We start from the raw sequence: 23,540 nt of genomic DNA, 5'->3' as shown, positions 1-23,540 counted from the left end.
AGTGAAAATTTATCCCTAAAATGAGGGAGCTTCAGAAAGTCCATGGAAAATGGAATGAAAACATATTGGAAATTTTGAAGCCTCCAGTCCCATATTGTTGGATCAGATGATCTTTATGGTTATTTTCTTAAAAGCATTCTCATCAATAAAAGGTTATTAGTATCTTTTTTTTAAAAAAAAGCACTAGATTATGGAAGTGTTCGTGGCTAGCTATATAGAGAATGGTAAAATGAACCTGATCTACACATTACTGTTTTACTTAAATTCAACACATCCATATACTTCCTCCCCCAGCCCTGGTGGTGTAGTGGGTTATATGTGCCTTGGACAATATTATGATAAACATAAATTGCAAAGTCACCAGTTTGCATCCACCAGCTTGATCCTTGGGAGAAAGATAAGGCCATCTGTACCTATACAAGGTCACTGTGAATTGGAACTGACAACTGAGACTTGATGGCACACAACTTCTTCCCCCAACAAATTCCATACACCTCATCTGCAAATATTTCACTTTGTAGTTCTCAAAGATTCTCAGTTTAGATCCTCAGATTTATATTCTATAAAATGTTCATGAGCAAAAAGTGTCCACATGCACTTTTTAATTACCAATCTGAGCATCAACATTCTCACTTTTCTTCCTTCTAGGGACTGGTTTGGTTAAAAGACAAAGAAGCAACACACTGCAAACTTTGTGAAAAGGAATTCTCACTCTCCAAGAGAAAGGTAAGAAAGATATGAAGACCCCAATAATTTTAATACAAAATGGCTTTTTATTCATAAAATTTTTACTGATTTTTCTTATTTTATTAAGCACCACTGTAGAAACTGTGGGGAAATTTTCTGTAATGCCTGCTCTGACAACGAACTGCCTTTGCCTTCTTCACCAAAGCCAGTACGGGTTTGTGATTCCTGTCATGCATTGCTGATTCAGAGATGCTCATCTAATTTGCCATAGACTACAGAACTAAACCCTTATGGAAGAAAGTATGCATGATTAATGTTATGTATGGACATGTTTACAAAGTTCCAAACAACCCTTAAACTTCCCATAAGCATTGATACCAGTTTATCTTCACATGAGAATTAAGAGTTATTAATTCGCTGTTTTCTTCCCCATTATTTATAAAAATTTTAATTAGGCATAACTTAAAATAACTTTAACCTAATTCCCAATTGTTAACAGTAATCATGTAGTCAGTCCTTAAATTCACTGAAAAGTCCTCTAACATTTGCCTTATCTTGTTAGGAGTCTCTTAAAATTAAGACTTCAAATTGTTTTATTCTTCTTATCAATGTTGGTAATTTGGTGTCTATAATCTTCTGGAAATGAACTTTCAAGCTTCAGGGTTCTTAGAGAAAAAGTTGTAAATATTTCAAGTCAAAAGAATTTTCAACTTAAATTTAAGAGTCCAACTTTTTTTTTTTTTCCCCTCACTCTTTACCTCTTCCTTTGGCAATGGAAAAATATCCTTTTGGTGTTCTGAAACTACTGTTGTACTTGAAAACTTTCAGATACACTGGGCATTGATATTTGGCCTCAATTTTTCTTACTGAAACTTAACTAAGGAGCCCTGGTAGCGTAGTGGTTAAGAATCGGGCTGTGAACCTTAAGGTCAGCAGTTTGAAAATACCAGCTGCTCCACAGAAGAAAGACGAGGCTTTCTGCTCCTGTATAAAGATTTACAGCCTCGGAAAGCCTGTACAGGGGTCACTATGAGTCGGTTCCGACTCCATGACACATAACCACCACCCCCACCCTTTTTACCTTGTTACTTGCAGGTCACTAAATCTTGTTAAGAGAGTCTCAAGAAACCATTTAAGTATGAAAGCAAAAACCTTTCCCCAGGAAAATGTGTAATAGGATTAAGTACTGTTGAATCAGTTCTGACTCACAGCGACAATGTATAGAGGGTTCCTAAGGCCGCTGGTAACCTTGAACCACCAACTTTACAGTTTAGTTCAGTGCCACACCAGGAATCCAGAACAGAATTAGACTTTAGTTCAAAAATTATTAATAAACTTCCCTTCTTTAAGCTATAGAGTCATCACTGAGTTGGAATCAACTCAAGGATGAGGTTTGGTCTTAGGCTATCTTATCACTGCAGTCAGTCCACAATAAATACGGAACCACTTCTATACACCAAGGACTTGATGTGACCTTTGCCCTGTCAGGAAGTATATATACACTTAAACTATTTTAAGCATGAAAGATTGAATAAACACTAATTTTGACTGTACTGCTTACAGCATACCAAAAGAACCTAATGTATAAAAAATTATTACCTACAGCTCACCAGCTGCTCCTCAGAAACCCCATACAGGGTTCGACTCAATGGCACTTAACAACCCCCTCCCCCCCAAATAAAATCACTTAGGAATCTTTGTGTTATTTTCAGCTGTGCACTTTAAGTCTGTGAGCCTTTCAATAATGTCCTCTAGGACTAGTCATTTAGTGGTCAGTCATGTATCCCCCCTTCAGATCGAATCTTGATTTTGCAGGTCATTTCTTCAGGGTCTATAACTTCCATTAAGGTTTAAAACAGCTTAATAATAAAGTTTTCTAAATTGCCGAAGTTTAAAACCAGTATTTTACTTGAAGGATCTATTTTCTCTGTAATCCATAAATTTTCAGTCAGCTTTTAAAATCAACTTCAGTTAGAACTGAAATAGATTTTTAGGTGGACTTTCCTTAAACACTGATAGAAATGTCAAGATATGAATTATATTCTTAAACTGCTTTTTTATTGCTAAAGATTTTATGGTGGTTAAGGTAATAAGCATAAATGAAAATTTTCAAATACTAACATGTTTTTTACCGTTCCTGGCAAATGTAAACCATGATTTCTAGTTAATTTAAATTCTTTGCTATTCAAAATTGTTTCGTCATTGACTTGGGCTTTATAGGGTTGGACAGTGTCTATAACAGCAACATAACTTGCTGCATTTAGTTTTGGCTCATAATTTAAGAATTATTTATACTAAATCTGGATTTTTGTTTTAACATTCACAATTTATAATATTTTGTGATTATGAACTTAACACTACTTTTTCTTTTAAATTATGATTTGTTCTCACAGAAAGTTATTTAACTTAATAGATTTCACACATCATTCCCTCAGCTAGCCAATATTAAAATGCTATCATGGTGCCAAGGAATTGCAATTGTAATTCTTCTACCTTGCAATGTTTTTAAACTAAATGTGTAATTTTTTAAAAACCAAATAAAGATTTGAATTTTTTCCCTGCTTTAGGATTACAGGGCAACGTTCATTTAACATTTTATATATACTGTTAACTGCTTAAAAATTTTGAGAGGAAAAAGCACATGACCTTGGCTTTCAGTTACCTTAGGTCACTAAATTAAATCTTCAACTAAATATATACATAGTACCCTCTACCAATTTGATTTATAATCAGCAACCAACACAGTATTCTAGGACAACATACTTATTAATATTTATTACATTAATAACATTTCTAGCAAAAACAAGTAACAAGTTCAATAACTGATTTTACATCAATACGTTTCCATTTTTATCCATTAGCCAAATTGGAAAATACCATATTGATCAAAGGGATGAAGTAAAAAGCACCTTTCCCTTGCTACATATTAAACACAATGACTCTAAAACTCTAAGCAGATGTTAATTAAGACGCAAAAATCCAACGGCATGACTCATTTTAATTAAGACTATGACATGGACTTATGGTCTTACATTTTTTTAAGTACTCACTTACACAATTATTTTAAAATCATACGCTTTCACTATTGGGCAGGAAACTGAAGATACATTTGTGACTTACACTCACTCCACAGTAAATACCTATGTATTTATGCTGACTTTCCATGTTACAGGGAACCTTATTAACCTACTCTAAGACATCTTGCGATAACTTACAAATGTGTCATCACTCTTTAGAAAACATTTTTTGGTACTTCAGTCAAGTGCTGAGGGGAATATAGTCTACAATCTATGGATAGAATTTAAATTCCCAATACTCCCATACTCCACAATTATGAATATGTAGAAGTCCAGATACCTGTTAGACCATCATCAATATTTCAGTGCTGATAAATGACACCTGAAAAAGAATATAGAATTAGCTGGATTCATACTCCTGAAGTCACCTAAACTCATCTTTAGGTTTTATATTTACAGTATTATCCAGTAGAAATTAAAGGAAAAAGTTACACTATTCTTCAAACTATCTATTCCAGATTTCTGCAAAGCTGAACTGTTAGCTCTAAAATGACACTATGCTACTACTTGTAGAGAGCTAATAGTAAAATACATCAACCCAAATCTTATCAAGGCAGCACATATATAAAAAGTATCAACATCAGTGGTTTGAATATAAAAATTTATTTTTAAGTCAAAGTATGCAACAAATAAAACCTACAGAAACAGATCTTCCCTTCACAATCTGTTGCTTTACCAAATAATATTTTGAAAACACATTCCTTCAGTCATTATAAAGTTCTTAAAATACAAAAGAAATGAAATCTGTAAGAAAGTCTAGTAGACCAGATGCTGTTGTCAGGACTTATATGTTGTTATGATTCAGTACATTCCACGCCATCCACCTCCACTCATACCGCCTTGTCCATAGTATCCCCCACTGCCACCGCCACCTCCACCGCCACCACGACCTTAAAAAAGACATTGAGAATTGTTTCATAAGATATCAGTGGTATAAGACACTGAAAATAATGTGTGAATTCTTATCTGTATTACGTATGAGGATTAACAAATTGAACATCCAGAGTAATTAGATACTTACCATAACCACCCAAGCCATCAGGAGCACCATATCCACCACTGTAATTGTTCCCCATTCCCATTCTTCCAACAGATCCGTAACCTCCCTGATTATCTAGAAGAAAAAGAAAAGCTTTGAGATTGACTGCTGAGTGTATAATTTTACTTATTTAAAAAACTTTACATACCCATTCCATCTCTGCCGTAGCCTCCCATTCCAGAACCTCCCATTCCAGAGCCACCTCCAGGAGTAGAATTCAAGAAGAGTTCAATGTATCGATGTTCTTTATAAAGCAGAGGAGAAAGGAATAATCTATCAGATTTACCATGTAAATATTGACTAGCTATTAAACTGAAAATACACTTGCCAATTTCTTAGTGGGGTGGTAACAGAATTAAAATCTAGGTCTCACTGAGACTGCACCCTGGAACTCCAAACCAATGTTGGGGTCTGCGCCCTGGAAATCAAGTAAAAATTGCCTAAACAGATTTGATGACATAGTAGCGTAGTGGTTACGAGTTGGGCTGCCAACCTCAAGGTCAGTGGTTCGAAACTACCAGCAGTTCCGCCGGAGAAAGATGAGGCGTTCTGCTCCCGTTAAGATTTACATCCTCGGAAACCCTGTACAGGGTTCACTATGAGTCGGAAACACTTCTCGGTACTTAACAACAAAGTGTAATTTACCCAAGTTGATCAGTGAAGCTTAGGTGGTATTAATATACTTAAAGATATGGAAACTTACACACATCTATTAAATATCAGAGCCTGCCTCATTCTTCTAAAAAAATCTCATCTTTATAACTGTTCGTTATATTTAAGTGTTTAATTCAAAGTCCCTACTTTTAAGTACCATCAGTTGATTCTGGCTCAAAGACCCTGTATAGGGTTTCCAAAGAATGACTGGTGGGTTTGAACTGCCAACTTGTGGTCAGCAGTTCAGTATTTAGTCTACAGTGCCACTCCATGACCCCATAGGAAAAATTCCCAGGAAGGCATTAAAATCTAAAATTTTTAGAGACTGTATATGGTTTAGAGTTCCCAATTACTATACCAAGAGTTACCTACAAACAAATGAGACGTTTATTTTATAAGTGAGTTCCCATTTAGGAAGATACCATGCCAAGGATACAACTTACGCATGTTATTCTTATCCTTAGACATGGCAGCTACTGCATCTTCATGTGTCACAAACTCTACATCTGCTTCTCCTGTTGCTCTGCCATCAGCTCCAATATCAATGTGAACTCGTATTGGGTTTAGTGGTGAGAAGAACTAAATAAAATAAAAACATTATTTAAACTGAGATTCTTAAAATTTCTTTTAAAAAGATGTTAACTTAAAGTTCAACCTAAACAAATGAGCTTCATTTAGCTAGCTTTAATCTCAAGTAAACTAGATTTGTTAAGTGCTGTCAAGTTGATTCTGAGGAGTGGCTAGCCAACTTCGCAGTTCAAACCAACCTTGAGGTCGAGTGCTTTATCCTAGGGTGCCACACCAGGACTCCACAGCTTTAATCTCAAATAGCTAGGTTTACGCTATCCTAAAACACGCGGAAATTAGGACAATTGGTTCCCAACATCAAGAACAAAATTTCTTCTGCAAAATCCAAGATGAAGTTAAACTGGCTCATTCAAGTTACAGACACTCCTCTAACAAATTTAAAAGTAACTATTTCCAAATCATATAGTATCTACTCCCATAATTTTCAGCTCCAATTTGAATCAATGTCTAGCCTATACAGGGTTGCTATGGGTCGGAACCGACTCGATGGCATGCAGCAACATCTAGCTTAAAAAAAGTGCAGTGGCTCCATAAGATAAGCAAGCACTGGACTGCAAACCACAGGTTCATGATTCAAGCCTGCCAGCCGTTCCATGGATGAGAGACGAGGCTTTCTGCTCCAGCAGAGATTTAAAGCATTAGAAACCCATACAGGGTCACTGTGAGTACAAGTGACTCAATGGCACATAACAATCTAACCTAAAAAGCCAAAACCAAACCAATAAAACTGACTTATACATTACACTTTCAAAGACTGATACAACAAAGGAAATAACTGATTAGTTACCACCAATTCTGCTGCTCATTCTTTCACTATATTCTGAAGTGTATTTTATGAATTTAGCTTTCACTTTCCATGACTGGCACACGAATGGACACAAAAATGAGTCTTGGTGTGGCACTGTGGGTTAAAGCACTGTACTGCAAAGTCAGTTTGAACTGCTAGGTCAGCAGTTCAAACTCACCAGTCACTCCTCATACAACCCTGTTAGGGATCGGAACTGACTTGATGGCAGTTAACAAATGATACAGTGGAGTCCTAGTATAACACTATAGATTAGCACTAGACTGCTAACCAGAAGGTTGGTGGTATAAACCCACCACCAGCAACAACACTGATACAATCATGATGGCAAACAGTGTGGCAGTTCCTCAAAAACACTACCTACCAAATGACCCAGCAACCAACTACTAGGTACACACCACAGAAGCTTGAAAGTAGACCCTCAAAAAGAACACCAACGGTGACTACAGTACTTTCACTTTTAGCTGGAAAAAAATCTAAATGCCCATCAAAGATGAATAGATAAAATGTGGTACATACATAAAATGGAATACTACTCAGCAAATACGAGACATGAAGTACTGATACATACTAGAGTCTAGATAGACCTTAAAGACATGTTGAGTGAAGTTAAGTCAGTCAATCACCAACAGACAAGTATTGTCTAAGCTCACTCAGTAAAAAGACAAACTTGTAAAAAGGAGCTCTGGTGGCATAGTGGTTCCATGTCAGACTGTTAACCTCAAGGTCAGCAGTTTGAAACTACCAGCTGTTCTGTGGGAGAAAGATGAGGCTTTCTGCTTCTATAAAGATTTACAGCCTCAGAAACCATAAGCAGGGTAGCTGTGAGTTGGAACCGACTCCACAGCATACCACCAACCACCAACATAAAAAGTTTAAGTAGCAAAAAAGCAGCCGCTTTATGTACAACCAACACCTCATGATATTTGGTTCTTTTATTTAGAGGTTTAGGGTCATGAATTCATGAGATAACCCAGTTAACTCGTCTAGTAACGTGTTTAGTGCTTCTGTTCTGTTTCTTGGTTTGCTGAGTAGTGTCTGGGGTCTTACAAAGATTATAAGAAGCCATCCAATCAATGGTTTCTAATTACCCAGAGCAACAGAGGTAGTAGTCAGCAATAGGAGAATGTGGAATGTGTGGGTAATGAATTGCCTCCATAAACAACTGCCTTCTTTGCCACGAGATCAGAACTAGATGGTGCCCAGCTACCACTGCTAAAGTTTCTGATCAAAAATCCTTCAGAAAAATCCTGATCTAATTGGGGAAAATACAGAACATTTTCATGGACTTTATCTAGACTGGAGCCATGGAGGATAGATGAACCCTTGCAATTATTACCGATAGTCTTTAAATCAAATATATATATATATATTCCCTTAAGTAATCGTAAACTAAATAATAGTTTAACTTAATAAAGTCTGCCTAGAGCTGTATTAACTCTTTCTATGGGATCAAACTCACAATAGCAACTTGAAAGACTAGATAGGAACTGTTTTTGCAAAGTGTTGAGTCAGTTCTGACTCACAGCAAGCCTGTATAGGGTTTCCGAGGAGTGGCTGATAGGCTTGAACAGCCAGCCTTGTGGTTAGCAATCCAGTGCTTATCCTACAGCGCTACACCAGAACTCCAAAAATGAACCGTCGAGTCAGTTCCAACTCATAACAACCTTGTATTGGATTTTCAAGGGGTGGCTTGAACCACCTACCTTAGGGAGCAGTTAAGTTTATGTTAATGAAGAATGAATGATCAACTCAGGAGGATAAGAATAGTTGTACACTTTGAAGAATATAAATTAATGCCATTAAATTGAACATGTAGAAACTAAATTGGTGTTTATTTCTTGCTGTGTACATTCTCAACAATAAAATTTATAAAAAGAAGAGGAATACAAAACATCAAGAAGCTCCAAAATTCAGACCCTGAGGTTAAGTATAAAACCAGTAATGATTACTAAAATTACTTACATTAGCAATGTCGTTTTCAGTTGCACGAAAAGGCAACCCCCTCATATGTACAAAATGACCACCATGAAAACCTGAACTTGCATCACCAGCTCCACCATAACCATGTCCTCCCATACCTGGAGAATAAAATTTCCAAAGACCATAAACTATTGAAATACTTGAAAGAAAGCATTTCAACAAAATACATTTCTCCCTATACACTTACTCATTTTTCTTGGATAATTCCAAGAACTCTTAATAATTACTCTAATTATCAAATGGAGAATTTGTTAAGTATACATTAAATACTATAAAAGGAATGAATCAAAACATGTCTATATTGACTTTCCCCTTTAAAATAGTCACCTATATTACTATGTGAGAGTCTTGTTGTGATGCTATAAGATAAGCACTGGACTGCTAATCAGAAGGTTGATGATGCAGACCTAGCAGCCGCTCCTTGGGAACCCTATACAAGGTCACTATTGAGTTTGCACCGACTCGACGGTACTTTGCAACAACACAGTCCCACTTCTTGGTTGCACAGTAGACATTTTACCTCTTCCATCTCTCATCCTGTCATCAAAGCCATCGTTTCCATAGCCATAATTATTATAGCCACCATAGTCGTCAAAACCTCCATAACCTGTGCAATGGAAGGAGAAATGACATGAATATACCTTTGAGGGGAGAGTTCCATCATCTAGTTCAAAAAATACTTAGTATGCTTTTTAACATACATGTAAAGTCAAATTTACTTTCAACTCAGTGCACATGAAGAAAAAAAGTGGTTAACGTTTGGTGAAAATTAAAAACCTCAGAGGGATAAACTCAGACATGCAAAATTTCATCCCAAAGCCAAACAGAAAAATAAAAATATTTTCAATATTTCAATTTTTTTATCTGAATACATTATTCTAGGTGTCAATATGTACATCAATTGTCCCACAGCTGCCCATAGGAATCCATATTTTCATGAACAGGTTTTAAAACCCAGTAGGTACTGAAATTACTGCCATTTCTGTATTTCTTGACAAAGTGTCAGGAACATTAAGAAAATGACAACAGAACCTTTGTTCATTAACTACACATACCACCATCATATCCATCACCTCCTCGTCGCATTCTGTCATACATACTTCCACGCCCCGCTCCATAATAACCCCCTCCTCTGCCTCCTAGGGGTCTATCATATGGTCCCGGTCGCTGTCCCAGCAATCTTCTTGGTGGGTCATAAAATCCTTTGATTTCACTCCTGCTACTTCTGAAGATCTCAATATACCTATTTAAAAAAATGTTTTAAGGTACAGGTTTCAGCATAAACGAATTAGAGTAAATAAGATATTGGGCAAAATGCATTAAGTTGGTCTACATCTAGTTATATAACCCATTTAAAATTGCCTAAGTACACCATAAGTTAACATTTTTACACCTATAAATATTTAAGTTTTACATAGAGAAACTAGTAATTTACAAACAATACATAAAATATAATTTTAGTTTGTTTCCTTTAGTACATGATAGGTGTTTAAAAAAAAAAAGATGATTACACAAAAGCATTTATCAACATCCTATAGAAAATGGAAACAATCTAATTTTAATTTAAGTAAACTATTAGCTTTAACTCCCCACCCCAATCTGTAGTTTCCAAGTTAAATTTAGATAATTATCAATTCTTAAACACTACCCCAGAAAAATGTTATGGTTAACCCCCCCATTTAATAAATAGTGACCCACAACCCCCAAAAATAAAAATTTAACACCATCCCAAACTCTCCATCCCCACCTGTGCCCTATTCTTTCCTTGTGTTTCCCCAGAGCATTTTCTGCTATCTCCTTTGAAGCAAACTGCACGAAGGCCTCCCCTGTGCTTCTCCCCTGGTAGTCCATCGTCAATGTTATCCCATTTGGCACGATTTCCAACCCTTTAACCCAAGGACAAATAACCCCATCAAGGGGAACAGTGTTAAAGGCTGAAACATTCCCATCTGAATCAAATATTTAAAACAAATCTAAACAAAACAAAACAAAAAAGCTTAAGTTTCCCATCACCCCATAATACAAATGGAAGCTTTTCTGTCAAATATTGGATTAAATACTTTTTTTTAGCTACCAGCGTCTTTTAAAATTACATACATACACTAAGCCCACCTACATTACATTAAAAAAGAAAAAAAAAAGCTACAAGTAAGATTTAACTACGCTCCATATGCCAATTCATGGTTCATGTCATCACACATTATTCTCAATTAAGTTTACTGGTTATCAGTTAGTTCTTACACATTCTATATAGTCTGTATTGAAATATTATTTGGAGCACATTTCATAGTTTAGAGCATTAACCGTAATAGATAAAATTAAAAGGTTCCCAAAATATATGGGTTTAAAAACTAAAAACTGAGTAACAATATAGTACAAACAAAATTAAAATACTACTAAACTTTGACTAATACTAGAGGTACCTTGAAAGAACTGAACTATTTCCTCTTTGCTGCAACCAAATGGCAGTCCACGAAGTCGTACTGTCCCATCACTAGCGTCATTTGGACCATTATGTTTCATAACCCAATCCATCTCAATACCGTTTAAGTGCTATAAAAAATAAACAAGCACATAAAAGTAGTCAATCAAAATATATTCTTTCCAAAGATACTGAAGAAACACCTCAATGGTGTTACAACAGGAAACATGATGCTCAGTGAGTGAATCCCAATGCCACAACACAATGTACAACAACCTTCTACTTTTAGGTAGACAGACTCAAAGAATCAGGCAGTGAAATTCCAACCACCCCAAAAAGTACTGAATTTCTAAGGACCAAATATATATTGTGCCTAATTTCCAGAAGTCATAAAATTTCACTATCAGTATTCAAAACCCTAGTTTGTGACCAGTCACCTTATTCTAGCCTTTTCCTCCTGCCAAAATAATTCAAGTCTTCAGATTTCCTTGTTTACTGAAGTTATGCAAATTCTTTAATACCAGAATTCATGAAAAAAATTATCTGTAGTGCTGCTGGCCATTCACATCAGGAGTTTAAAAAACAGAAAGAATGTGCACTTCTTTGATGTTGGGGGGAAAAAGTAGTAGAAAAGATTTAAACATTCTCATGAGAAAAACTGAGTTAATGAAAGTTGACTGTTTTGAAATAAAACTGAGGTAAAATACCCCTCAAAAGTGAATGCTTTCCAAGAGTATTTATTAGTGTTCTAGCAATCATTGATGCTAGTAGACAGAAGATTATTAATGCTCTACTTGTTAGCCGTGGACATGCTTTAAACAATTAAAAATACCGTAAGACCCCCCCACCCATATGAATCCATCCACCTAGTTCCTTGATGAAACCATCCTTTCCTTTGAAATTCCTGAACTTTTTCAAGAGGCTAATTCAGAAGTCCTTCACCTGCAGAAGCTTACCAGGGTCATACAAAGTTTACTATGCAGCTGTAAAATCCTGCTCACCTGAGTAAATCAAAACTTTCCCTCACCACCCACCTTTCCCCCATCCCTTTTCTTGTAAACAATGTTTAAGGAGTATGTATTTCTTAACAATACTAACGTTAACTTAACATGATCTAATTATCTGTGCCACAGTTAGGGGTGGTATCTGCAGAATAAAATTTCCATTTCCGAGAATGTATGCACCTAAAATATGCTAATGGAGAAATTCTCCATTGTGAATTTCTTCCCTTTAAAAAACATTTCTTAAAGTAAGAGCTCCAAGAAGAGTATCAAAATAGAAGGAATCCAAACTTGTAGCTGGCATTATCACAAATTCTTGTTCATAACATCTGGTATGAATTTTTAAGAGTGTGAAACTCTGGGTTTGAAGCCCTAGATCTTCTCACTGGGTTTATTTAGAGCAAACTAATGTTCTCAAAGGTAAACATCAGACTACGTATTTCACCTGTTAAAAAACAATTATTTAAAGCACGTGACCTGCCACATGATAAGCACCCAAAGGTGACCAGTGTTAATGGATTTAATGTAGCCTTACAAAACTAATGGATACACAAAATACCTGAAAACCTTTAAAGAGAGAAAACGGTTCTGAGCCTTGAAAGAAAAGACTCTTAAAACAATTATCTTTGTCTTTTCAAACAAAGGTTTTGCCAAGTAAAAAGTTTAAAGTCTTTTAAAGCATTCATCTGAAACAGAGAAGAGCTGTTTTTCTTTAAATACTGTTCTGCAGAGAGCCACAAATCAATTAGAAAAAGTTCAATCGGAAACATTAGAAATCTCTACCAATTCTTAAATGTTTATTTTCTATAAATTGTGAAGGAGCTCTGGTAGCATAGTGGTTACGAGTCGGGCTGCCAACCACAAGGTCAGCAGTTCGAAACTACCAGTGGTTCCATAGGAGAAAGATTAGGCGTTCTGCTCCCGTAAAGATTAACAGCCTCAGAAACCCTGTGCAGGGTTGCTATGAGTCAGAACCAACTCTACAGTACTTAACAACAACAACAACAACAACAACAACAAGGGACTATTATTGGTGTGGCACTGTAGGATAAGCACTAGACCTAAAGGTCGGTTTGAACTGCTCCTTGGAAACCCTATACAGGGGTCCCTATGAGTCGGAATCAACTAGACTGCACTGAACAACTGAACTTGGTTCACTTTTTCCCAGTGGAGGATCATCCAAAGTCAAGTATTACTTTATAATAAAAAAAACGTGTGCAGTCAATCTAATCCATTCTATATATCATTTTCTCACCCCTCCCCCTTTTTTTCAATGTAAAGATTCTACTTCAGGAACCAGCACCAAAAAAGGAGGGGCAGGTACAAGTACCAAACAAAACAAAAAAAAAAGGGGTGGGGGTTTTAGTTTATTTTTACTACACATCTTAGCACCTGTAGCATAGTGGTTACGAATCAGGCTGCGAACCGCAAGGCCAGCAGTTCAAAACTACCAGCTGTTCTGTGGGACAAAGATGAGGCTTTCTGCTCCCGTAAAGATTTACAGCCTCAGAAACCCTGTACAGGGTTTACTATGAGTCGGAATTGACTCCACGGCACATAACAACAACGAGAAAATCTCTCATATAAAGATTAGGCAAAGAAAAACACACTGTGTTACAATGACTAGGGTGGAGAGACTCATTCTTTTTCTTCTTTTACAAAGGGGTACATAGTAGAGTCACCATACCTAAAGTGTAGCAACACTATTTTACATTTGGGAAACCTCAATCAGCCTTAAGGTTTGAATTATTTTATACAGCGATTCTCTATGCTTATGAAAAGTACACATTAAAGGGTAGGGGAAAAAAGCTTCATGTGTTTATTAATCCTTCAAAGTACTAAAAATTTAAGAGTCTAGAATTCTTAGAAAAACAAACTCTAAAGCAATACAAGAAAGTGCTCTGTGGATAATATCTTAAAGTGGTCTCAGAAACCACCTACTTTACCAATATACAGGATAATCCATCTCAAACTTTAAGGCACCAGTGCCCTGTCTAATCACTTCTAAACTTTAAAAAGAATTCAATTGTTACCACCAATTAAAAACACCGGTAGTTAAAAGCTGAAAGAAAAATGTTCAGAATTTTTTTGAGGCTTTAAATATGAGAGGGGCTTCAAAAATTTTTTTGGAAAATGAAATTAAAAGATAATGGAAACGCCCTTGGATAGTTTTTCCAAATATGCTAAGTGAAAAGAAGTCAGTCACAAAAGACCATATCGTGATTCTACTTTATATGAAATGTCCAGAATACACAAATCTAGAGATAAGAGAATCATGATTGCCTGGGGAGAAAAGAGGGGAGTCAAAAGGGAGGATGTGGACATGAAGTATTAAGGATGAGTGCTAATGGGGGTACAGGGTTTCTTGTTAGGGTAATATGTTGTTGTTAAGTACCAAGGAGTCTGTTCCAACTCAGAGATCCTACCCAGGGTTTCCAAGGCTGTAAATCTTTACGGGAGCAGACCACCTCATCTTTCTCCTGCAGAACCACTGGTAGTTTCGAACTGCCGACATTAAGGTTAGCAGCCCGATTTGTAACCACTACGCTACCAGAGCTCCTTATATAAATTGTTCAAAATTAGATTTTAGAGATGGTTTCATAACTCTGTATAGTTTCATATTAATAACCACTCGTGTATATTATGGTATGTGAATTACATCTCAAAAAAGCTGTTATATGTATATATATATTAAAAAAAAATTGAACTATGTTGTTAGTGTGTCGAGCTGGTTCTGATTCATCTCAACCCTGTATAGGGCTTCTGAGGCTATAAATCTTTGCTGGAGCAGAAGGCCTCATCTTTCTTCTGCAGTGTCTGGTGGGCTTGAATGGCTGACACTGTGGGGTTCAGTCCTGTGCTTATCTACAGAACCAATACACAGCCCAACTAAAATATGTTGTTGTTAAGTGCCATCGAGTGGTTTCTGACACATGACGACCCTATATAAGGGTTTCCAGAGAGTGCACTTTAACCACCCACCGTAAGGTTCAAACGACTTTGCAGTCCAGAGCATTAACCCACAGCGACACACCAGGACTCCTAGCATGTTTCTCAGTGAGTTGATTCAACTTACAGTGATCCTGTTCAGGGTTTACAAGGAGCAACTGGTGGGTTTGAACCACTGACTTTGTGGTTCAAACAGACCATGCTATCCAGTGCTTTATTCCACAATGCCACACCAGGGCATATTATATCCTCTGAAATAAAGACTGAGTGCCTCAATAAATAACTTTCTATAGAGGAGCCCAGTGATGCATAAAATGAAAATCTGGGGGGAAAAAACGGTTCTAAAGTTTAACTAAAATGGGAATTTTATGTCATCCCTCCATTCCAATGTGTAGTGGTTATGAATCGGGCTGCTAATCTCATGGGCAACAGTTCGAAACTACCAGCTGTTCTGCGGGAGAAAGATGAGGCTTTCTGCTCCCATAAAGATTTACAGCCCAGACACTCTGTACACTATGAATGAGTCGGAACCCACTCCAAGGCACATAACAAGAGAAACGAACTAGTACCTAAGGAACTCTGGCAGCATAGTGGTTACGAACCAGTTTGTTAACTTCAAGGTCAACAGTTGGGACTATCAGTCCTTCCAGGGGAGAAAGATGAGGCTTTCTACTCCGGGAGAGATTTACAGCTTTGGAAACCCTATAAAGGGTCTATAAAGGTTGGGAAAAAAACAAATACCATCACCACCACCACCCATACCTAAAAAAATGTGAGCTGTAGAAATTGATTCTTAGTTATTAAATCATATCTGTGACCTGCTCATAAGCTTTTAGTCATGTCATATACTACTTTATAGGAAGCGTGGTGGCTCCATATGATACTCACTGGACTGTGAACTACAAGGTCTGCAGTTTGAGTCAGCCAACAGCTCTGTGAGGGAAAACATGACACTTTCGGCTCTTGCTAAGCCCCAGAAACCCTATATACAACCACTATGGTGAAACCACTTAGAAATATATTACATATTACTGTGGCGTTAGCAGCCCAATTCATAACCGCTACGCTACCAGAGCTCCTTACTCTATAGGAAACCCTGGCCCATCTTTTCAAAATCCTCTAAAATCGGTGTGGAGGTAGAATTTTAGTGGAAATTTCCAAGGCAATCTTGACTAAGCATCACAGACAATCTTCAACAACAGTCAGGTAGTTACTTTTTTTAAAAAAAGCTACTAAAAAAGTAGCTAACGGTGTTCTTACACAGAAAACTAGTCTCAGACCTCCCCCTCCTCCCCTAAACTGTGTTAGGTGAAAATAACCTATCCAGTTCTCTGTTCTCAGGCAAAACCCACCACCTCCACATGACTAGGCTCAGTTAGGGTTTCTAGTCAGTAGGGTTTGTCCCGCGGCCAAAGTATCACTAAGCTTCTACAAGAAAGAAAAAACATGCCTTGCTGCCCAAAGAAAGTAATTTCTTTAAGAGTATTTTTAAGTATTTCCTTTCTGGCCTTATTGCCAAAAGGAATAAAAAAAATCTGTGCACAAAGTTTAGAACCCTTGGAAATCTTTTGTAAAGACCAACTCAGTTCGTATGCATACTATACTGTCATTATTTGTGTTGTTTTCGAAAATGCTACTTAAACTGTGCTCTACTCCACAAAGTTTTCATTTGGTAAACCACCCACCCCTAAAAGTTCAGACAGCCGTAACCAGTTTACCGCGCCCACCCCACCCGCCTGCTGGAGCTACAGCCCCCAATCTTTATTCCCGAACGGCTCCGCCGTGTTCAACGAACCTTTAAGGTTAAGTATGGGAGTCCTGGCGTGGCGCGGCAGGACAAGCACTGGACCGCTAACCGCAAAGTCGGCGGTTCAAACCCTGCAGCTACGTCCTGGGAACCCTATCCAGGGTGGCTGAGTCGGAACCGACTGGCTAGCCGTCCCCCCGCCCGGCGGCCGTATAAAGGCGGCCCTCCTTTGTCCTGGGCGGGGAGGGGAGCGCGTCGTCGCCATCGCCTCTCCCGAGCTCAGCCCTCCCAACTGGGGAACCTGCGCCAGAAGTCGTTCCCAGTCCTGCCATCCCAGGTAGTCCGCCGGGATTGCGGAGGGACGGAGGGAGGACGGGCGGGCGGCAAACCGGGGTGGGAAGCCAGACCCACCCGGCGCCATTTCCACTGGGAATGCGTCCGATAAGCTAATCCAACCTGCCCAAATGCCCTGCCTTCCCCAGCGCCCTCCGCTCCCTTGTCTCATCCTCTCCAGGACAACTGGACCGTCAGCCTTCTACACCCGTTTTCAGAAGTTGGGTCAAAACGCAGTAACAACGGATTAGGGCGGGAAGTCCAGGGAACCGCGCCACCGTACTCAAAATGGCGGAGGCTAAACCAGCCGGGGAATAAGGGGGGAATGCTGGATACCCCCCACCTAGGTTTCGTCCACTCTCTTTCACCTGAGCGAGTCCTCCCTCTGGAGACTGCCTTCCTTGAAGTGGGACATCACCCGGGAGGCACAGCCGGTTGGCCTCCGAGCGGCGACCTCCACATTTCCCTCCATCCCACCCAACCCCCTCTGGGTCTCTTTCGTCCTACTCCCAATTCCGCTCTCAACACCACCAGGCCAACCTACCCCCTTTTACTTCAGATACCCTGTCAGGAGACGGTAACGCTGGCTCCGGTACACTCGGGGTGCGGTCGTGGGGCTAGAGACGCTGCTCGCTTCGCTTAGCGTTCCTCACAACGGTCCTCCCAACTGTCTCCGGCGGTAGCAACCGCTAAGGGAGCTACGCAACAGAGCGACTGGTTTGGGGGAGGGGAGAGAGCCTGCGAGAAGGAGGGGGCGGAGCGTGAGTAACGCAGACGGCCGGCCGCGATATCGCGAGAGACGAGACTGTCTTCTTGCTGTGGGGCGGCAAGGAATGACCTCGCGCGTTCGCGGGAGGACCAGCGGTGTTGGAACTGGGAGAAAAAGGACTGGTCCAGTGGCGCTGTGGATCAGCACTGGATTGCAAACCACAAGTTCCGGCAGTTCAAATCCACTAGTTACTCCTGGGGAAATTTATGAGGCTGGATTGGACCCGACAGCACTTAATTGTTAAAAGTTAGAGAAAGAACCTCAGCGGGCTCCGCCTTCCTTGTTTATCGTAAAACCATCAGTCACATAGACAACATATCACCCTCCCTCGGAAACGATGTGAAGCCCTACCAGTGCGATTTGAAGGAACGGTACAGTGGCCCATCATGAACAAACTCCCTAAAGGCTCCTCATCCCAACGTCACCTGCTGGAAAGGGTGCCAGGTGGTTTGGCTGCCAAAAAAACGCAGCGAAGCCTTTGCCTGGTCACCATATTTGCATTAGGCAGTAAAAACGGAAATACTCCCTGGCTGCAAATATAAAAAACGTCCATTAAGGCCAGATTTCGGCTCTCTGGCGTGGGGTCTCCTTACCCGGGCTCCAGCGCTGCCGCGCTCTAGCACTCGCAACCGCACTTGGTCCTGCTGGTCCAAGTGGAAGTGCATCGCAATTAATTTTCTCTCTACTTCGTTTCCCATTTTTCTGTATGCAAATCTTTCCTCACTTTACCCTCTTTGTTTTGTGTTTTTCTGTTCATCTCTCCTACCTTTCTATCCTGCTCCCGTAAAGATTTACAGCCTCGGAAACCCTGTACAGGGTCCCTCTGAGTCGAAACCGACTCCATGGCACATAACAACAACAACAACTACCCAAACGGAGTCCTGGTGTGGCGCTGTGGGTTCATGTGCCAGGCTGCAAAGCCGTTGAACTGCAAGGTAACGGTTCAAGCTCACCAGCTGCTCCTTGGAAACTCTATACAGGGTCGCAATGGGTCGGAACCGACCCGACAGCGCTTCACAGCAACAACCAAATAGTCAACCTATATGCTGAGCAAATAATCGGAGAAGCTGGGTTATATGAAAAACGTGGCATCGGGATCCGCAGAAAACTCATTAACAACCTGCGATATGCAGATGATACAACGTTGCTTGCTGAAAGTGAAGAGGACTTAAAATATTTACTGATAAAGATCAAAGCCCACAGCCTTCAGTATGGATTGCATCTTTATGTAAAGAAAACAAAATCCTCACCACTGGACCAATAAACAACATTCTTATCAACAGAGAAAAGATTGAAGTTGTGAAGGACTTCATTCTTCTTGGATCAACTACCAACACTCATGGAAGCAGCAGTTAAGAAATCAAACTACGAATTGCATTAGGCAAATCTGCTGCACAAGACCTTTTTAAGGTGTTGAAGAGCAAAGATGTCAGCTTGAGGACTAAGGTGTACCTGACCCAAGCCATAGTATTTTTAATAACCTCATAAACTAACCTCATAAGCATGCGAAAGCTGGACAGTGAATAAGGAAGACCATAGAAGAATTGATGCTTTTGAGTTATGGTGTTGGAGAATATTAAAAGTACCACGGGCTGCCAAAAGAACCAACAGATCTGTGTTGGAAGAAGTGCAGCCAGAGTGCTCCTTGGAGGCCTGGATTACTAAACTTCGTCTCTCATACTTCAGACATATTGTCAGGAGGGACCAGTTGCTGGAGAAGGGCATGTTTGGTAAGGTGGAGGGCCAGAGAAAAAGAGGAAGACCCCAGTGAGCTGGATTGGCAAAGTGGCAGCATCAGTGGGCTCAAGTATGACAACAATTATGAAGTTGGCCCAGGATGAGGCAGTGCACAGGGTTGCTATGAATCGGTACCGACTCGATGGCACCTAACAAAAACAACTAAACCATAAGGGCAGTTTGAGCCTATCCAAGGGTATTTCAGAAGACAGACCCAGGGATCTAATTCCTTTGGTCACAGCTCTGAAAACCTGATGGTGTAGTTCTACTCTGCCCACGTGGGTTTGCTATGTTAGAATCCACTCATTGACAACAATAATAAGACTCACCAGCAAGGTTCCTAATCACACCTATGACCTTTTTATAAATTACAAAAAAGGTGCAAGCCAAGTTTCTAATCTAAGAGTAGAGGGCAATCCCAATAAAGAGATTAATAATGCAGATTAAAGTGCAAAGGTAGGAACTTGGTGTGTGAGAAAGAAGGAAGTCAATTTGACCACAGTTGAGTGTTCCCGTAGGTTGAGTTTAGGATGGAAATGTGGAAAGAGCTAGGTTGTAGACAACCTTCAAAGTCCAGCCAAAAGATTTTGGAAATTAACAGAGTTACATGTGGTGGTAAAACTTGAAGCTCTACCATGGGTATAAAATGAGCCATCTCAGAAGCAGGAGTGGGGGTCTCACTACCATCAGAGAAAAAGAGCCAGGAGTACAGCATGACCTTTGTACTCCAAGATCCCTGGGTACTGAACCTTCTCCACCCAGGGGCAGAAAGCTGTGGCACTGGTGGAATAGCAGAAGAGCAGCAACAACAGAAGCCAAGAGCCAGCACACCAGACAAAGCAGTGGACTTTCCCACAGAGCAAGTAAAGTTGAATGACTTCAGGCAGGAGGCTTGCTTGCAGAGTCCGGTATCTCCAGGCAATTAAGTGGGAGAGCTAAGTTTGCTGACCCATGGAGCTAGAGCTGAGTGCCTTCAGGCTGATGCTTATGGTGGTGTGTCCTGTGGACATTTTACCAACAGCCTGAAAAGAGCTTTGTTAATAGTGGCCTGGCAGAGAGATGCCCACCTGTGGGCATGGCAGAGGAGAGGCTCTCCTGATTAGAACATTTCTGACCCTGGATTTCTGATCCTGATTTGTAACCTATTAAGTTCTCTAATAAACCCACAACTGTAAGTACTGTGTTCTGAGTTCTGTGTGGCCATTGCAATGAATTATTGAACCCAGCTGAGCAGAACGCTGTGCGAGGGATTGGCCTTGAGATATAGAACACAGCTGAGTAGAACGCTGTGAGAGGGATTGGCCATGAGCTATAGAACACAGCTGAGCAGAACGCTGTGGGAGGAATGATTGGTGTAATTTATTTTTTGCAGTTTCTCTCTGTGCAGAGCAAAGAACAGTGAAGAAAATCAAACATGCATGAAAACCATTAACCCAAAAGCTTATGGACCCTGCAAACCTCAGTCTCCACAGTCTTAAACCAGAACTAGATGGTGCCCTGCTACTGCTACTGACTGCTCTGGAAGGGATCACAATAGAGGGTCTTGGAGAGAGTGGGAGAAAAATGTGGAACAAAACTCAAAATTGTAAAGACTATGCTTACTAGTCTAAAGGAGACTGGTGGGACCCCCAAGATTATAGCCCTTAGTCACCCTTCAGGTCTGGAGATGAACTCATGCTCATGGCTCAACTTTTAGCCAAACAATAGACAGGTTTCTAAGGGGAACAAAAACACTAGGGAGGTGTGCTCTATTAAAATAACCCTTTGAAAACAAAAGGACAGCATTTACCCAAAGTCAAAGTTCAGAGGATTAGGAAACGAGGAGAAATGGAAACAGGAAACACAGGGAGAAAGTGGGATAAAACAAACTGTGTATGAATTGTGGTATGTAAAGCTAATCTGCTCTTTAAACCTTTACCCAACTCACAAAAGTTTAAAACATAGAGCTTGTTGTTGTTGTTAAGTGCCGTCGAGTCGGTTACGACCCATAGCGACCCTGTACAGGGTTTCTAAGGGTGTAAATCTTTAAGGGAGTAGAAAGCCTCATCTTTCTCCCAAAGAGTAGCTGGTGGTTTTGAACCGCTGACCTTAAGGTCTGCAGCCCGAGTCGTAACCACTATGCTACCAGAGCTCCTTAAAGACAGCTTACTGATCTGATAAAGCCTGGTGGAATCCCTGAGACTGTCGTTCTTAGTCAGTCTTTAGGTCTGAAATGGAATTCAATCCCATCGCTCAACTTTTAACCGAACAATAGGACTATTTTTAAGTGCCATGGAATCGGTTTTTAAAATCATAGTGACCCTTGATAAGGTTTCCAAGGAGCAGCAGATGGGTTTGAACCACCAACCTTGTGATTAGCAGTCCAGTGCTGATTCTACAGTGCCACACCAGGACCCCAGGCAGGCCTATAGCACTAGAGAGGCAATAGCAATAGAAAGGCATGCATTCCTTAGGACAACCAGCCACAGGAAATCAAAATGGCAAACTGAAGTTCCCTTATAATTTTCAACTTTAAAAAAGTTACAAAACCAACTAATCTATTATGCATATTAAGGAGCTCTGGTAGCGTAGTGGTTACGAATCATGCTGCTAATCTCAGGGTCAGCAGTTCTAAACTACCAGTGGTTCCATGGGAGAAAGATGAGTCTGTCTGCTCCTGTAAAGATTTATAGTCTTGGAAATCCTATGCAGGGTCGCTATGCATCGGAACAGACTCCATGGCACACAACCACCACCATTACGCATATTAACTAATTTGTCAAATTCTCTGATAGGTTAAATTATCTTAAACATGCAAAATACTTTACCAAATGTATTGATAATGTCTAAATTTAACCCAGAGAGTAGTAAAACAAACCTTGATTTCCTTCATTAGCTCTATATTTAATTTAAAATCTCTTCAGACTTATATACAGACTTATTTTAGGCAAGTTGAACTTACTTCCCCTAATAAACAGTGGGACTACCATGTCAGGAGATCCATTTGTTGTAGTTGTGTGCCTTCAAATAAATTTTGGCTCATAATAAATGAACTGTTGTTAGGTGCCCTTGAGTGGGTTCTGACTCATAGCACAATAGACCCTATGCATAGACCCTATGCATAATAGACCCTATGCACAATAGACCTATACACAACAGACCCTATGCACAATAGACCCTATACACAACAGACCCTATGCACAATAGACCCTATGCATAGACCCTATGCACAATAGACCCAATGCACAATAGACCTATACACAACAAACCCTATGCACAATAGACCCTATGCACAAGAGAACAAAACACGGTCCTGTCCTGTGCCATCCTCACAATTATTATGCTTGCTTGAGTCCATTGCTGCTGCTACCATGCCAATCCATCTCTTTGGGGTCTTGCTCTTTTTTGCTGACTCTCCACTTTACCAAGTCCTTCTCCAGTGACTGATTCCTCCTGACCTGTCCAAAGTATGAGAAATGAAGTCTTGCCATCCTGGCTTCTAAGAAGCATTCTACCTGCACTTCTTCCAACACAGATTTATTTATTGTTCTGGCAGTTCATGGTCCTTTCAATATTCTTTTCCAACACCATAACTCCAATGCACCAATTCTTCAATGGTCTTCCTTATTCATTGTCCAACTTTTACATGCATAACACTACTGAAAATACCCTGGCTTGGGTCGCTTTAGTCCTCAAACTGACATCTTTGCTCTTTAATACTTTAAAGAGGTCTTGTGCAGCAGATTTGCCTAATGCAATATGTTGTTTGG

General features: G+C 39.7%; 2 protein-coding genes across 4 annotated transcripts in view; one reads left to right on the top strand and one right to left on the bottom strand.

Annotated features, from left to right (window-relative positions):
- The window catches only part of RUFY2 (RUN and FYVE domain containing 2), a 45,832-nt gene extending 44,677 nt beyond the window's left edge, over positions 1 to 1,155 (top strand). Inside the window, exons 16-17 of the mRNA XM_006835828.1 lie at positions 649 to 726; positions 815 to 1,155. Of these exons, the coding sequence (XP_006835891.1) occupies positions 649 to 726; positions 815 to 958 (222 nt within the window). The 3' untranslated portion in view covers positions 959 to 1,155. The remainder of the gene's footprint in view (positions 1 to 648; positions 727 to 814) is intronic.
- Positions 1,156 to 3,452: 2,297 nt separating this feature from the next.
- On the bottom strand, positions 3,453 to 17,873 carry HNRNPH3 (heterogeneous nuclear ribonucleoprotein H3 (2H9)). 3 transcript variants are annotated; one of them, XM_006835825.1, is made up of 10 exons: positions 17,849 to 17,873; positions 11,257 to 11,386; positions 10,581 to 10,719; positions 9,889 to 10,076; positions 9,354 to 9,440; positions 8,816 to 8,931; positions 5,901 to 6,036; positions 4,952 to 5,047; positions 4,786 to 4,878; positions 4,348 to 4,654 (listed from the first exon to the last, which is right to left on the bottom strand). In XM_006835825.1, exons 2-10 carry the CDS (start codon positions 11,366 to 11,368, stop codon positions 4,566 to 4,568), a joined length of 1,056 nt encoding a protein of 351 aa, XP_006835888.1. In that variant the 5' UTR covers positions 11,369 to 11,386; positions 17,849 to 17,873; the 3' UTR covers positions 4,348 to 4,565. The 3 variants fall into 3 exon arrangements, with proteins under 3 accessions (XP_006835889.1, XP_006835888.1, XP_006835890.1); XM_006835826.1 differs by lacking the exon at positions 17,849 to 17,873 and having other exon boundaries at positions 3,453 to 4,654; positions 9,934 to 10,076; positions 11,257 to 11,380; XM_006835827.1 differs by lacking the exons at positions 9,889 to 10,076; positions 10,581 to 10,719; positions 17,849 to 17,873 and having other exon boundaries at positions 4,513 to 4,654; positions 11,257 to 11,380.
- Positions 17,874 to 23,540: the final 5,667 nt, after the last annotated feature.

This window comes from Chrysochloris asiatica, unplaced genomic scaffold (assembly GCF_000296735.1).
Source record: "Chrysochloris asiatica unplaced genomic scaffold, ChrAsi1.0 scaffold00020, whole genome shotgun sequence".
Taxonomy (NCBI): Eukaryota; Metazoa; Chordata; class Mammalia; order Afrosoricida; family Chrysochloridae; genus Chrysochloris; species Chrysochloris asiatica.
The sequence above is the reverse complement of the archived record's forward strand: the minus strand, read 5'-3'. Positions and strand labels throughout refer to the sequence as shown.

Bases quoted from the DNA above. Each gene is read 5' to 3' on its own strand.
- HNRNPH3 (XM_006835825.1), bottom strand. From the start codon at position 11,368: ATGGATTGGGTTATGAAACATAATGGTCCAAATGACGCTAGTGATGGG. The intron at 4,879-4,951 runs GTATGTAAAGTT...TTTTTCTTCTAG, and splicing joins CTACGGCAGAGATGGAATGG to ATAATCAGGGAGGTTACGGA. The intron at 4,655-4,785 runs GTAAGTATCTAA...GTCTTTTTTAAG, and splicing joins TGATGGCTTGGGTGGTTATG to GTCGTGGTGGCGGTGGAGGT.